The 18,066-nt window shown below is 43.1% G+C and overlaps 1 protein-coding gene across 6 annotated transcripts in view; it reads right to left on the reverse strand.

The window, feature by feature from the left end:
* The window catches only part of LOC110496438 (PHD finger protein 14), a 102,812-nt gene that overhangs the window by 35,358 nt on the left and 49,388 nt on the right, over nt 1–18,066 (reverse strand). For all 6 annotated transcript variants that reach the window (XM_021572346.3, XM_090206825.1, XM_036953025.2 and 3 more), the window contains one exon: nt 2,134–2,251. In XM_021572346.3, coding sequence (XP_021428021.3) covers nt 2,134–2,251 — 118 coding nt within the window. The remainder of the gene's footprint in view (nt 1–2,133; nt 2,252–18,066) is intronic.

Here is an 18,066-nt window from a genome sequence, read left to right on the forward strand (position 1 = left end):
CATTTTAACCCTCCACTAACTCTGCTATCTAACATTTTAACCCTCCACTAACTCTGCTATCTAACATTTTAACCCTCCACTAACGCTGCTATCTACCATTTTAACCCTCCACTAACTCTGCTATCTAACATTTTAACCCTCCACTTACTCTGCTATCTAACATTTTAACCCTCCACTAACGCGGCTATCTACCATTTTAACCCTCCACTAACGCGGCTATCTACCATTTTAACCCTCCACTAACTCTGCTATCTAACATTTTAACCCTCCACTTACTCTGCTATCTAACATTTTAACCCTCCACTAACTCTGCTATCTAACATTTTAACCCTCCACTAACGCTGCTATCTAACATTTTAACCCTCCACTAACTCTGCTATCTAACATTTTAACCCTCCACTAACTCTGCTATCTCTTACAACAACGACAAGTCTCCAGTCAGCTACCTAACATTTTACATTCACAGTCCGCAAACATTTGAACTCTTGCTATCTACCATTTTAACCCTCCACTAACGCTGCTATCTACCATTTTAACCCTCCACTAACGCGGCTATCTACCATTTTAACCCTCCACTAACTCTGCTATCTAACATTTTAACCCTCCACTAACTCTGCTATCTAACATTTTAACCCTCCACTAACTCTGCTATCTAACATTAACCCTCCACTAACTCTGCTATCTACCATTGTAACCCTCCACTAACTCTGCTATCTACCATTTTAACCCTCCACTAACTCTGCTATCTACCATTGTAACCCTCCACTAACTCTGCTATCTACCATTTTAACCCTCCACTAACGCTGCAATCTACCATTTTAACCCTCCACTAACTCTGCTATCTAACATTTTAACCCTCCACTAACTCTGCTATCTAACATTGTAACCCTCCACTAACGCGGCTATCTACCATTTTAACCCTCCACTAACGCTGCTATCTACCATTTTAACCCTCCACTAATGCTGCTACCATTTTAACCCTCCACTAACGCTGCTATCTAACATTTTAACCCTCCACTAACTCTGCTATCTAACATTTTAACCCTCCACTAACTCTGCTATCTAACATTAACCCTCCACTAACTCTGCTATCTAACATTAACCCTCCAGTAACTCTGCTATCTAACATTTTAATCCTCCACTAACTGCTATCTAACATTTTAACCCTCCACTAACTCTGCTATCTAACATTTTAACCCTCCACTAACTCTGCTATGTAACATTTTAACCCTCCACTAACTCTGCTAGCTAACATTTTAACCCTCCAGTAACTCTGCTATCTAACATTTTAACCCTCCACTAACTCTGCTATCTAACATTTTAACCCTCCACTAACTCTGCTATCTAACATTGTAACCCTCCACTAACGCTGCTATCTAACATTTTAACTGAGCTTTAACCTTTACATTTTGCCTGTAATTTAACGTATCATTCCCAGCATGCAGCGTTTTCAGTATGCCTCAGGCTTTTATGTTTCTCTTCCTCCTTCTGCAACATCAATTAACCCCCATTTTCCACGCACATAGAGCCAATAGGACAGGCTGACCTTTCCCGGAGAAATTGAAATGTGCTTTACATTTATCAACTTAATTAGGTTCACAAGCTGCCGCACGCTACCCTTGATTACACTGTAATTCAATAAGAAAAACATTATTTCAAATGCAGATAGAGGAAAATAATAAAAAAAAGCCCTTCTGGTGGGACTTGCCATTTTCAGTTAGGGACATTTCAAATGAAAATGTATGACAATGGAGCAACTATGAGGACACTGGTGATGGTAGCGGCCATTTTGGCCGGCTGTCAGGTTCGGTTTCAAGGTAAAAAAGACAGACGCGTGCTTCTGCTGTCATGTCATACGAACTTCACCCTGTCGCTCACAGAGATACCACAGCCCGGGAAGCAGATCGGGGAATTTAAGTGAAGTCATGGCTGTTGTCAACACTAGTTTCTTACCACTTCAAACACGTGCTTCTCTCCCATCGATCCTTAATACTCATAGAACTATAGATGTCCTTGTAAGATGTGTTGTAGGTTCAAATTCAGCTGTTTAACTGCTGCTTCAATAATGTGATGGCGTCAGAATAAGCCAAAAGAAGATGTCACCACCACCACCCTGTGTGCCCACACACACACCTTGGAGGAGGAAGTGTCACACTCCTGGCAGATCCAGCCATATCCTGTCTGCTTGGGAGACTTCTTCAGGGGAGGGTCCAGACAGCCAAAGTGGTAGCACAGACAACACTCATCACACCTACAGGAGAGAGAGGTGGGGCAGGTGTCACATACAGTGGAACACACACACACACACACACACCACACACCACACACACACACACAGTTCCAATAGAACTCAGAGTATTCTTCAATGGAAGCTTGTTTAACATCAGATATGTGCAGTGTGGTGTCCGTCAGGGCAGTTGCCTTGGGCCGCTGCTCTTTTCTATTTTTACAAATGATTTGCCACTTGTCTTACAAGAAGCTAAAATGACTATGTAGGCTGATGATTGCACACTCCACACATCAGCACCTACAGACAGTAAGTTCACTGAGAGTCTCATCACTGTCTAACGCTCCCTAAAACACTTTTGCGAGCAGGCCATTCTAATCGACCTGGCTGGGGTATCCTGGAAGGATATTGACCTCATCCCGTCAGTCGAGGATGCCTGGTTGTTCTTTAAAAGTAATTTCCTCACCATCTTAAATAAGCATGCCCCTTTCAAAAAATGTAGAACTAAGAACAGATATAGCCCTTGATTCACTCCAGACCTGACTGCCCTTGACCAGCACAAAAACATCCTGTGGCGGACTGCACTAGCATTGAATAGTCCCCCCGATATGCAACTTTTCAGGGAAGTCAGGAAACAATACATGCAGTCAGTCAGGAAAGCAAAGGCTAGCTTTTTCAAACAGAAAGTTGCATCCTGTAGCTCTAACTCCAAAAGGTTTTGGGACACTGTAAAGTCCATGGAGAATAAGAGCACCTCCTCCCAGCTGCCCACTGCACTAAGGCTAGGTCACCGCCGATAAATCTAAGATAATCAAGAATTTCAATAAGCATTTCTTTACGGCTGGCCATGCTTTCCTCCTGGCTATCTCAACCCCGGCCAACAGCTCTGCACCCCCCAGCTACTTTCCCAAGCCTCCCACCTTCTCCTTCACCAAAATCCAGATAGCAGATGTTCTGAAAGAGCTGCAAAACCTGGACCCGTACAAATCAGCTGGGCTTGAAAATCTGGACCCTCTCCTTCTAAAATTATCCACTGCAATTTTTGCTACCCCTATTACCAGTCTGTTCAACCTCTCTTTCATATCATCCAAGATCCCTAAAGACTGGAAAGCTGCCGCGGTCATCCCGCTCTTCAAAGGGGTGACACTCTAGACCCAAACTCTTATAGACCTATATCCATCCTGCCCTGCCTTTCTAAAGTCTTCGAAAGCTCACCGACCATTTTGAATCCCACGTACCTTCTCCGCTGTGCAATCCAGTTTCCGAGCTGGTCACGGGTGCACCTCAGCCACGATCAAGGTACTAAACGATATCATAACCGCCATTGATAAAATACAGTACTGTGCAGCCGTCTTCATCGACCTGGCCAAGGCTTTCGACTCTGTCAATCACTGTATTCTTATCGGCAGACTCAACAGCCTTGGTTTCTCAAATGACTGCCTCGCCTGGTTCACCAACTACTTCTCAGGTAGAGTTCAGTGTGTCAAATCAGAGGGCCTGTTGTCCGGACCGCTGGCAGTCTCTATGGGGGAGCCACACGGTTCAATTCTCGGCCCGACTCTTTTCTCTGTATATATCAATGCTGCGGGTGATTCCCTGATCCACCTCTATGCAGACGACACCATTCTGTATACATCTGGCCCTTCTTTGGACACTCTGTTAACTAAACCTCCAAATGAGCTTCAATGCCATACAACACTCCTTCCATGGCCTTCAACTGCTCTTAAATGCTAGTAAAACCAAATGCATGCTCTTCAACAGATCGCTGCCTGCACCTGCTCGCCCGACTAACATCACTACTCTGGACGGTTCTGACTTAGAATATGTGGACAAATACAAATACCTAGGTGTCTGGCTAGACTGTAAACTCTCCTTCCAGACTCATATTAAACATCTCCAATCCAAAATGAAATCGAGAATCATCTTCCTATTTCGCAACAAAGCTTCCTTCACTCATGCCACCAAACATACCCTCGTAAAACTGACTATCCTACCGATCCTCGACTTTGGCGATGTCATTTACAAGATAGCCTCCAATACTCTACTCAGCAAACTGGATGCAGTCTATCACAGAGCCATCCATTTTGTCACCAAAGCCCCATATACCACCCACCACTGCAACCTGTATGCTCTAGTCGGCTGTCCCTCGCTACATATTCGTCGCCAGACCCACTAGCTCCAGGTCATCTATAAGTCTATGTTAGGTAAAGCTCCGCCTTATCTCAGCTCACTGGTCATGATAACAACAGCAGGTATATCTCACTGGTCATCCCCAAAGTCATAACCTCCTTTGGCTGCCTTTCCTTCCAGCTCTCTGCTGCCTCTGACTGGAACGAATTGCATAAATCTCTGAAGCTGGAGTATTATATTTCCCTCACTAACTTTAAACATCGGCTATCTGAGCAGCTAACCGATCGCTGCAGCTGTACACAGCCCATCTGTAAATAGTGCATCCAATCTACCTACCTCATCCCCATATTGTTTTTATTTACTATTCTGCTCACCAGTATTTCTATTTGCACATCATCATCTGCACATCTATCACTCCAGTGTTGATTTGCTAAATTGCAATTACTTCGCTGCTATGGCCTTTATTTTGTCTCTATTGTGTTATTGACTGTACGCTTGTTTATTCCATGTGTAACTCTGTTGTTGTTTGTGTCGCAGTACTTTGCTTTATCTTGGCCAGGTCTCAGTTGTAAATGAGAACTTGTTCTCAACTGGCCTACCTGGTTAAATAAAGGTGAAATAAAGAAATATGCAATGAGTTAAGGTCAGTGTCAGAACTGGTAATTATCAATAAACTGGTCTTAATTACCTCTAAAACCAAAAGCATTGCATTTGGTTCAAAGTATTCTCGTAGACCTAAACCTCTACTGGAGATATGTGTAAAGGGTGTGACCATTGAACAAGGGGAAGCAGCTGAACTCCTAGGAGTAACATTGGATGGTCAGTTATCATGGTCAAGCCATATTGACAAAGTTGTTGTGAAGATGGGGAAGGGCATGTCTGCTTTGTTTTTGACACAAGAATAAACTGTACTAAGATATTCAGGCTCTGATCGTTTCCCATCTTGATTCCTGTCTGGTAATATAGTCAGGTGCAGGAAAGAAAGACCTAGCAAAGCTGCAGCTGACTCAAAACAAAGCAGCACGTCTTTAACCGCACAGACACTACTAACATTAACAACATGCATCATAGTCTTTCATGGTTGAGGACAAATTGTCTACTTCTCTTCTAAAGAAACATTTGTGTGTTGAAAATACCTAACCACTTGTATAATCTATTTGCATACACTTCAAACAGACAAACACACCCCACCAGACAGGCCACTACGGGTTTCTTCAGTGCACCCAAACCAAAAACAGATGTAATGTGTCGCTCAGTTCTGTATAGAGCCATGTCATCATGGAATGATCTGTCACCAGAGGTTACACAGGCAAAAACAAGGTCTTCAAGGTCCTCTAGATCTACTTTAATGTAGATATGAAGTGTGTATAGTATTTTTCTTTTTCTCTTTGTTTCCAATATATAACTCTTATTTGAATTGGATATAATATCTTATGTTGTTCTTGTCTACACCTGTTCTGTACTTTGTCATGTATTTGTACGTTTTGTGTGGAGCCCAGGAAGTAGCTGCTGCATGTGCAGTAGCTAATGGGGATCCTAATCAACTAAACAAACACACACACTAAGAATGACAGATCATGACAGGGCAGGTAGTTGTCAGGGATTAGATGATTATGAAATCAAACCACACTGTTACTACTCCTTCCCTTGACCTTACACACGTGTCATTCTATGAGCATAGCTTTTTGTATAGTTTGGCTAGCCAGACAGCTTTATCATTACACAAGCCAGTTAACCGTCCTACCATGGTGTCCCCCGGGTCAGGCAACGGGGTTTTGCAACCTTACAGTACAGGCAGTAAAAAACAAAATATGAATATCGACTATCACACACATCAATATGGTTTTGTGTGTGTGTGGTGTTTACCTGAGTGAGTTTTTCTGTGTTGGAAACAGAATGAGACAACTAAAACTCAATTTAGCATTCATGAGATTCCAGTGGTTGAGCCTGAATGCCCTTCAGTCCATCCATCCTTCTCTCCCTCCTCTCCTTCCAGTCCATGATCAACTAATTATGTCCTAATCAATGTGGGAGATTCAGATTTTTCAATGAAAATCTGATCAACCAGATACCAGCCCAGTGAGTGTTAATTCGCTCTTCTCTTCTCTATTATGGGAGGGGGAGAGGAGAGGATGGGGGAGGAGGGGGAGAGGGGAGAAGGGGGAGAGGAGAGGAGGGGGGAAGAGGGGGACAGGAGAGGATGAGGGGAGGGGGGAGACAGGGAAGAGGAGAGGGGGGAGGGGAAGAGGAGGAGAGGGGGGGTGGAGGGGAAAAGGAGAGGTGGGGAAAAGGAGAGGAGAGGGGAGGAGAGGAGGGGAGGAGGGGGAGAGGAGAGGAGGGGGAGAGGGACTTGGGGAAGGTGAACCACATAGGATGAAGATCGATTTCTGTGCAAATGTCTCATGGATATCTATGCATGATTTAGGCTACCTGAAAGTCCAATAGACATGACTGTACTTGTCTAGGATAGAGAGACTGTAACACAACAGCATATCGAAACAGAGCCAGACGTGTATTTAAGTCCCAGTGAAGTTGTGATGACAACTGGTGAAGTTCCGGAGGGTTGAACCCAGCACCTCCTGTCAGAGGAGCCCTTTTCACCACAACAACTACCAGGAACCGCTATTCTAATTAAAGAACCTATTATGAATAAAGGCCTTAGTCTACTTCACAGACTAATGAGGAAGTAACCCAACCATATGGACATCTCCCCGTGACCCCGTCATACAGGACTGTAGGTGACTGTTGTAAGTGTTGTTGTCACAACACATATCGCCACAGCAGAGTCACTGTGTTTCTTGAACACATACAGTGGCCTATCTCTTCCAGACAGGCAAGGCTATTTCCAATCCCACTATTCCCACAGGATCAACCACCACTGGGGATCATTCTAAGCTAAGCCCCCCAACATAATCTATCTGTTCCAATTCTCTGTCAATATACTGAGCAGGGGTTTATTGTGAAATCTATGGGTGTTCAGTCAACGCTCCTACAAATTAATTCTGCTTCATGTAGTCGAACCAGAAGGAAATAGAGAAGGCAACCTTCCTACGTTGATGTGAATATCTGAATATGAATGTACACAGTATGACCAAAAAGGCTACTGCCAATAACGCAAAGAAGCAGCATCTGTTGAAAGACTGCATGCTGTAGTGTGCAAAAAGCAAGTACTGATTAATAAAGTCTACCAACTGTCCTGTGTGGGAAGTCATAGTACAACCAATAAGATACTAGTGCAGCAGCCATACCATGAACGCTGATAACTAAAAGGTAAGACATCTACAATCCCTGTGCTTTCACTGATACAGACAGTAAACAACAAACACATTACGACTAGAAGATAAAATGTAAAACATCCAACACCGCTTCCCGGAAAGCGTGGCCAGAGGACGTCTTTTTGCTACCATGGTGTTCACCTCAAGTAAAATAGGTTATCTTTCATAACCCTGAGGTATTAAACATTAAAACAACCGTGTACATATATCAATGTGAATTTATTCCACGGCAGGCAATATTTTACATACTACAGTAGTTGTCTGTATTTTCGTCTATTGCCTCTCCTCTGTCCCTATCTCCTCCATATATTCACTGTGACAGGGCAATGTAGAAACGTGTTGCCGTCGACAGCAGACTGTCAGCTCAGAACAGCTTCTCTTACATGATCTGCAGTTAAAGGAGGTGCCATCAGAGGAAACCGGTAACCACTGCTTTGTTCACATCCTATTCAACCTATTCAAATCGGTAGTGGAATAGCTAATGGGTGTTAAAGTCCGCCCAGTTCATCATCCTCTTTAACTAACGACGTGTAAATCATTTAGTTTAGGGTCTGGAATTAAGTACATTAACATCATATGAGAGAGTGTGACTGGTGATTGGGAATAGGGAATATGCAGTAGGGGAGGTTTTGGGGTTGAGAATGGGGTGTGGATGACATGTCTTCTATTTGCACATCAAGACCTGGTTTCCTGGACTTATTCCATGTTTTTAGTCCAGGACCAAGCATATTATGTGTCAGCCCCTAAACCTGTTAGATTGGCTAAAACCAGAGTAACAATTCAATTCATAGATAATTGGTATCTTACTAAGTCAGTGTTTCCCAACCCTGGTCCTCCAGTACCCCCAACATTACACATTTTTGTTGTAGCCCAGGACAAAAACACCTACGTTGAGGGCTTGATGATTAGTTGACAAGATGAATCAGGTGAGCGTGTCCAGAGCTACAATACAAACGGTGTACTGTTGAGGGTACTTGAGGATCACGGTTGGGAAACGCCGTACTAAGTTGTAGAAGCAGAGACGAACAGCTGGTGCACATCAGCAGGGAACCTGCAGAGGCAGGTGGTCCACGCACACACGGACGCAGAGACTCACACCACACCCACACTAGATGGGCTGAGCAGGCATATCTGTCTAGGAAACAAGGGGGAATTTAAAGCACCCTCTGGCCTCATCAGTGAAAAGAAGACAAATGACCACAAGTGTGTCTGCGGCGCTAATAAGTTACCCTCCTATTGTGGCACACAATCACCAATTGATTAACCATGAATCTCCTCTACAGGGCCAAGAGAGGAGGAGGTAGACTCCTCTGCCGGAGACATGCACACACACGCACGCGCACACACACACACACACACAAAAACACACTTGAAACACCTCCCAAAACTTTTATTAGGCGAGTGCGTGTGTGTTTATTTGTGTGTGTGTGTGTGCGCACGACACTTAGCCCTGCTTACTTATTTTAATTACTTGACCTTAAAACCTCTTAAAGGTAACATCCCCATATTTGGGGACCTTATTTGATTTTTTACATTTCAATTCAGTCTGGTATGAGAACGGTAGCCCCCATCTACAGAAGCAGGGTGTGGACGGAAAGCTGAGTATCTGATCTGTGCCTTCTTTGGTGTGACATACTACCATATACGGGCATACAAATGTATACGGTCAGGCCGAGCCGATGACCTCATTTCAAGATGGCTGCTACCTACATTCTGATTAGCGTTGTGAAGCAGAAACAAAATAAACACGAAGTACGTCTAGACACACCAAAAGCTGGGACTCCACAGATCATGAGGATGTCTTATTTGTCTGCCTGTGACCTACCGTTATTGACCACCAGCCCCGAGAGTCAACATTTTTATTTTACACAACGTTATCACCAAACAGCAAACATCTTACAAGGTAAGCTTCAATTTGGTCTGTGTTTGAGCTGTAGCTACATGGATAATATTAAATTCATCCTTAGGTTGGTAAGAACAAATCTAGCCTATTGTCAATGTTATCTGATGATGTATGACTTAATGGCAACATCGAATGGACACCAAGTCACTATATCTTTGCACACTTGTCCCCCGACACCACAATGTTTGAGAGGTTGGTGTTGTAGAAATGTAACTTTTCTAGTGAACAATAACTTTTAGGCACATCAAGTGTGCAAAAACAGTGCAATTACTACATTTGGACACTTTGGAGAGGTTGAAAGGACACTTGAATGTACCCTGGATACCCCATAACACCACCACAATGTTTGAGTGAGGTTGATATGGTAGAAATTGTGTTTTTATACTGAACAAATAGCATTTAGGGATTGCAAATATGTAATAGAACTGTAATGATCTAATTTACAGTCATATGCCACTTTGGAGGGGTTCACATATATACATCAATCAAATTTTTTTCCTGATATTGTTCAATATTGTGGAAGCCAAATGATGTGTTTCCAACTCTAGGCATCAATAATTCACTTCTAGCTTGTCAATGAAATACTATTTAAAAAAATACATTTAAAAACGGGTTATTTTGTGTGTGCTTGATCTTGTGTATTCTGAACTATCTATCTTCTGATCATTTCCTCATAATCTCCCAGATGTCTTCTTTCCAAATATACCAAGTTTTGACATGAACAGCAGTTACTTTTGGGTATGTATATTTAGGCGGAAATCTACATTTTGCCATTACATCTGTTTTAATGAACCTATTGTGTTGTGTATCTCGGTGACACTGCTCATGATGCTGACCCAGCCGCCTGGCTGCTGGTTAATGAGTAGATGATTATTAGTTCATTAAAATTCAAAATGACGAGTCCTGCATTTTGCAATAAGTTCAAGAGGAAGAAACATTTCCTTTCGGTTCTACTGGATCGCCTTCTGTTTTCCACTTCTTTCAATTTCAGTCAGAATCTTTTATCAAATGCATTTATATTTAGGAGTATTTCTTTAACATTGTACAACACACAAACATTCTATGTTATTTTCACAATTTGTACATTACAAAGTGCCTTCAGAAAGTATTCACACCCCTTGACTTTTTCCACATTTTATTGTGTTAGTGGGATTAAAGTGGATTTGTCTTTTTTTTTGTCAATGCAAAATACTCTAACATCAAAGTGGAAGAAAATTGTTTATTTGAATTTTTTATTAATGGGAAATAAAACGGTAATATATCTTGATTAGATAAGTATTCAACCCCCTGAGTCAATACATGTTAGAATCACCTTTGGTAGCAATTACAGTCTTTTTGGGTAAACACCCTAAGAGCTTTGCACACCTAGATTGCACAATATTTGCCCATTATTCTTTTAAAAATTCTTCAAGCTCTGACAAGGTGATTTTTGATCATTGCTAGACAGACATTTTCAAGTCTTGCCATAGATTTTGCCAAAACGAACTAGGCCACACAGGAACATTCAATTTTGTCTGATAAGCAACTCCAATGTATATTTGGCTGTGTTTTAAGTAACTGTATTTCTGAAAAGCAGAGTCAAAATCCTAGAGGAAACTTGGTTCACTCTGCTTAGCTCTATTCCTTTTTATCCTAAAAGAAACTCATACCCATAACATGATGCAGCCACCAATATGCTTGAGAATATGAGGAGTAGTATTCAGTGATATGTTGGATTTGCCGTACTTGCAGCATTTCTTTAGTGCCTTATTGCAAACAGGATGCATGATTTGGAATATTTGTATTCTGTACAGGTTTCCTTCTTTTCACTCTGTCATTTAGGTTAGTATTGTGGAGTAACTACAATGTTGGTGATCCATCCTCAGTTTTCTCCTATGACAATAGTTAAACTCTAACAGGTTATTTTACTCCACTCTTCTCACCTTCTCCCCAATTTCGTGATATCTAATTGGTAGTTATGATCCTGTCTCATCTCTGAAATTCTCCAGCGGGCTCGGGAGAGGTGAAGGTCAAGTAATGCGTCCTCCCAAACATGACCCACCAAGACGTGCTGCTGCTTAACACCTGCTCACTTAACCCGGAAGTCACCCACACTAATGTGTCGGAGGAAACACTATCCAACTGACTACTGAAGTCAGCTTGCAGGCACCCGGCCCTCCACAAGGAGTTGCTAGAGCACGATGTGACTAGGAAAGCCTCCCTGGCCAAACCCTCCCCTAACCCGGACGACTCTGGGCCAATTGTGTGCCGCCCTATGGGACTCCCGGTCACTGCCATCTGTGACACATCCTGAGATCGAACCCCAGGCTGTAGTGACCGCTACGCTACTTGGGAGCCAACTCTGTAACTCAATTTAGTCACCATTGGCCTTATGGAAATCCCTGAGCATTTTCCTTGCTCTCCGGTAACTGAGTTAGGAAGGACGCCTGTATCTTTGTGGTGACTGGGTGTATTGATATAACATCCAAAGTGTTATTTTTACCCATCTACCAATTGGTGCCCTTCTTTGCAAGTCATTGGACAATCTCCCTGGTCTTTGTGGTTGAATCTGTGCTTGAAATTCACTGCTTGACTGAAGGACCTTACAGATAATTATGTATATGTATGGGGTACAAAGATGGGGTAGTCATTTAAAAATAATGTTAACACTTTTCTTGCACTTTTGTAACTTATTTAGGCTTGCCATAACAAAAGGGTTGAATACTTATTGACAATACATTTTAGCTTTACATTTTTTATTATTGTGTGTAGATCAGTGGCACAAAATCTAAATGTCATCCATTTTAAATTCAGACTAACACAACAAAATGTGGAAAAGGTCAAGGGGTGTGAATACTTTCTGAAGACAATGACAACAGGTGCTGTATGACAATAGTTATCTATGGTGTCCCTCAAGGATCAGTTTTAGGCCCACTACTCCTTCATTGTATATGCTACCACTTGTTTTCCAGTTCTTCCTCACAGAGCTTATATACATTATCAGTGGCGCAGGCCAGTCCTTGGCTACCTGGTCTGAGAGTTAGGTGATGCAGTAGCCCCACCATCCTCTTCACATACTGTGTCCATCGTACGTGGTCACTCAACCTCTATCAGCACTGAACACTGCCCTTATAGACCTCCCCACAGCAAGGTCCTTGATGTTATCAAACCAATTTGTCTCCGCTTTAATCATTGGGAAAATGTAGACGCTCGCTCGTCCCCCCCTTCTCCATCTCTCCCTCCTCAACTCTCCTCTGGAAGGAGACAGAATCCAATCACTCAAAAGTGCAGTTATTGATTGATGTAATCTTATTGGGCATGAGGTAGGCGATTGATTGGTTTTGTCTGCTACACATGTTGCTTTCGGCGGGCGACTAATATCCCCTTTCATCTGCTGTTTAATCTCTGACAGGAGTTCTTAGTGGCCCTCCTCTCTGCCACATCCTCCCCTGTACCCTCTCTCTCTCTCTTTTCCTTTCGCCATTCCCCTCTCTCCGTCTCCCTCTCTCCGTCTCCCTCTCAGTAGGATGACAAGCAGGTGGCTTAGCCGTGGTTTGATCTGCTCTCATCACAGGTCTCACAACTTCACATTACATTTCCCCTCTTCAAAGGGTCTGGAGTGTGTGGCCTCTATAGGGGTCCTCATAGACTTGTTCCCTTGTTCCTCCTCCCCCACAGGCAATCACAGCCGATGCCTCACACACAAACACACACGACTCAATGAAATCAAAGGGCATTTTAGAGATTAGACAGATATGAAACAAAGTAAGAAAAAGGATTCACAGGGTTTAAAGTTAAAAGGATGCGTTTAAGCCAGAAGGCAGTACATGGGCTAGCGTAAAGATGTAACCTAGATCAATGTTCATTTCATTTAATCATCACTTTTTTACCATAGATACATTGGGAGGGAGTCAGATCCGAGGTACTTAAGCCAAGTGAGTTATAATTGGATATTAAAAGGAATCAGAGCAATTAGAGTTGTTTAATTTAAAATGAGATCAGCATGAAACTGAAGGCAACTTTTCATCCTTTAAAGCATCCATACTTTAAGCATCTGCAAACCCTAACTCAATTGAGGCAAACCCATTGGATTAGACAACAAGGTTGGAGCTGGGATCCAAAATGTAAGTATTTAATCTACAGTATACGTAAATGTACACACATACATGGTCATAAGAAGATTTGAGAAAAAAAGAATCCACTTACAGTACACACATGCAGGGTTCTGCTCTGGGGAGAGTGATACTAGTGGTTGTGGTACAGCTGCTGGACAACCAAAGTGCAACATAACGTGCTGTAGCGTAAATCAGATAGATGAAAAACACTTCAATGAGTCAAGTCAAGAAAATAGACATTTTCTACATGTTTGTTAGTGGTGAATAAATGTTGTTTACTTGTTTGGGGATTAATCCTCATGCAGTACTTTGATTAGCCTCTTTGTAGATGAACTACATGGAAAACAACGCGGCGTCGGTTGGCCTTGAATAACACACTCCAAGATGATCATTATCAACAACAACATTGTCATCATCACAACCATCACTATTGTCAAACACATTGACAAAGTCATCCTTTGGTTAAAATAATGTCAAACAAGCAACAAATAACCCCATGAACACATCAAACCCGGGCCGGGGATCCTTTGATATGGGATTTCTTTACAACGTCGTTGTTGCACCACATGCAAAGAGAAAGAGTCGTCCATTTATGGAACAGTCGCAGCTCTCACTTCTTCCCGGGCCAGCACAGGCCTTGCGGTGTGGTGCCTTGGGAGTGTCCGAAACAACGGCATTGAATTTATCACAAGAGGGCAGTGCAATTACATGGAGGGTGTTCACGTGACGGGAGATCAATACGCCACAAAGCACTCAGCCATTGACTCCCGCATCCCATCCCGTGACAAAGTAGTTCTGTGAATTTTCTCTATAGAAATGGTGGGAGCGGATTATGGGAATTCTCCTATAGCCTCCCACTTTTTGATTTAGTGTCGGGCGGTAGAACGGTACTGAGATATTATTAAAGAGGCATTGTTTTACAAGGTGGTCAAGAGGAGGTAATGAATGGGGAGAGACAGAGAAAGAAAGAGAGAAAGAGAGACCATTGCAAGGCATTTACAAGCTCATTAGAACAACTCACTCACTACAAGGAGACAGGATAACCGTAGCATAGTACTAGAACATAGGACACTGTAGCATAGTACTAGAACATAGGACACTGTAGCATAGTACTAGAACATAGGACACTGTAGCATAGTACTAGAACATATGACACTGTAGCATAGTACAAGAACATAGGACACTGTAGCATAGTACTAGAACACAGGACACCGTAGGATAGGACACTGTAGCATAGTACTAGAACATAGGACACTGTAGCATAGTACTAGAACATAGGACACTGTAGCATAGTACTAGAACACAGGACACCGTAGCATAGGACACTTGTAGCATAGTACTAGAACATAGGATACCGCAGCATAGTACAAGAACATAGGACACTGTAGCATAGTACTAGAACATAGGATACCGCAGCATAGTACAAGAACATAGGACACTGTAGCATAGTACTAGAACATAGGATACCGCAGCATAGTACTAGAACATAGGACACTGTAGCATAGTACTAGAACATAGGACACTGTAGCATAGTACTAGAACATAGGACACTGTAGCATAGTACTAGAACACAGGACACCGTAGCATAGGACACTGTAGCATAGTACAAGAACATAGGACACTGTAGCATAGTACTAGAACACAGGACACCGTAGCATAGTACAAGAACATAGGATACCGCAGCATAGTACAAGAACATAGGACACTGTAGCATAGTACTAGAACATAGGACACTGTAGCATAGTACTAGAACACAGGACACCGTAGGATAGGACACTGTAGCATAGTACAAGAACATAGGATACCGCAGCATAGTACTAGAACATAGGATACCGCAGAATAGTACTAGAACATAGGACACTGTAGCATAGTACTAGAACATAGGACACTGTAGCATAGTACTAGAACACAGGACACCGTAGGATAGGACACTGTAGCATAGTACAAGAACATAGGACACTGTAGCATAGTACTAGAACACAGGACACCGTAGCATAGGACACTGTAGCATGAACATAGGATACCGCAGCATAGTACAAGAACATAGGACACTGTGGCATAGTACTAGAACATAGGACACTGTAGCATAGTACTAGAACACAGGACACCGTAGGATAGGACACTGTAGCATAGTACAAGAACATAGGACACTGTAGCATAGTACAAGAACATAGGATACCGCAGCATAGTACTAGAACACAGGACACCGTAGCATAGTACAAGAACATAGGACACTGTAGCATAGTACTAGAACATAGGACACTGTAGCATAGTACTAGAACATAGGACACTGTAGCATAGTACTAGAACATAGGACACTGTAGCATAGTACTAGAACATAGGACACTGTAGCATAGTACTAGAACATAGGACACTGTAGCATAGTACAAGAACATAGGATACCGCAGCATAGTACTAGAACATAGGACACTGTAGCATAGTACTAGAACATAGGACACTGTAGCATAGTACTAGAACATAGGATACCGCAGCATAGTACTAGAACATAGGACACTGTAGCATAGTACAAGAACATAGGATACCGCAGCATAGTACAAGAACATAGGACACTGTAGCATAGTACTAGAACATCGGACACTGTAGCATAGTACTAGAACATAGGATACCGCAGCATAGTACTAGAACATAGGACACCGTAGCATAGCTGCCTACAACCTTGTTCAAATTAGGGCTGTCCCTGACAAAATAAAATAGTCATCGACTAAGAGTCGTCGGTTCTTTCAACCAATTGATGTCTAACCAAAATATTATACGGTGTATTTTTCCACATATAGACACATCCTATGTGTTTTAATCATATCCACTATATGCACTGAGCTTGTCTGATGCTTTAAGCAAACCGTTTGATAAAAAAATTAGGACACACAAATCACTAGCGGGGGTCCGACCGCAATTGATTTGATTGTGCCGCCTGGCTCAGACTTGTGTTACTAGCACCCATTGTCTCGCTCTCCTCCCTGCTGTAGTGACCACCACATAACATTGTATAGCCCTGTCCTCTCTGCTGCAGTGACCACCACATAACAGTGTATAGCCCTGTCCTCTCTGCTGTAGTGACCACCACATAACAGTGTATAGCCCTGTCCTCTCTGCTGTAGTGACCACCACATAACATTGTATAGCCCTGTCCTCTCTGCTGTAGTGACCACCACATAACAGTGTATAGCCCTGTCCTCTCTGCTGTAGTGACCACCACATAACAGTGTATAACCCTGTCCTCTCTGCTGCAGTGACCACCACATAACAGTGTATAGCCCTGTCCTCTCTGCTGTAGTGACCACCACATAACAGTGTATAACCCTGTCCTCTCTGCTGCAGTGACCACCACATAACAGTGTATAACCCTGTCCTCTCTGCTGCAGTGACCACCACATAACAGTGTATAGCCCTGTCCTCTCTGCTGTAGTGACCACCACATAACATTGTATAGCCCTGTCCTCTCTGCTGTAGTGACCACCACATAACAGTGTATAACCCTGTCCTCTCTGCTGTAGTGACCACCACATAACAGTGTATAGCCCTGTCCTCTCTGCTGCAGTGACCACCACATAACAGTGTATAACCCTGTCCTCTCTGCTGTAGTGACCACCACATAACAGAGTATAGCCCTGTCCTCTCTGCTGCAGTGACCACCACATAACAGTGTATAGCCCTGTCCTCTCTGCTGTAGTGACCACCACATAACAGTGTATAACCCTGTCCTCTCTGCTGCAGTGACCACCACATAAGTGTATAACCCTGTCCTCTCTGCTGTAGTGACCACCACATAACAGTGTATAACCCTGTCCTCTCTGCTGTAGTGACCACCACATAACAGTGTATAGCCCTGTCCTCTCTGCTGTAGTGACCACCACATAACAGTGTATAACCCTGTCCTCTCTGCTGTAGTGACCACCACATAACAGTGTGTATAACCCTGTCCTCTCTGCTGCAGTGACCACCACATAACAGTGTATAACCCTGTCCTCTCTGCTGTAGTGACCACCACATAACAGTGTGTATAGCCCTGTCCTCTCTGCTGTAGTGACCACCACATAACAGTGTATAGCCCTCTCCTCTCTGCTGTAGTGACCACCACATAACAGTGTGTATAGCCCTGTCCTCTCTGCTGTAGTGACCACCACATAACAGTGTATAACCCTGTCCTCTCTGCTGTAGTGACCACCACATAACAGTGTGTATAGCCCTGTCCTCTCTGCTGCAGTGACCACCACATAACAGTGTATAACCCTGTCCTCTCTGCTGCAGTGACCACCACATAACAGTGTATAGCCCTGTCCTCTCTGCTGTAGTGACCACCACATAACAGTGTATAACCCTGTCCTCTCTGCTGTAGTGACCACCACATAACAGTGTATAACCCTGTCCTCTCTGCTGTAGTGACCACCACATAACAGTGTGTATAACCCTGTCCTC

Source organism: Oncorhynchus mykiss, chromosome 18 (genome assembly GCF_057628025.1).
Source record: "Oncorhynchus mykiss isolate SJ-2025 chromosome 18, ASM5762802v1, whole genome shotgun sequence".
NCBI lineage: Eukaryota > Metazoa > Chordata > Actinopteri > Salmoniformes > Salmonidae > Oncorhynchus > Oncorhynchus mykiss.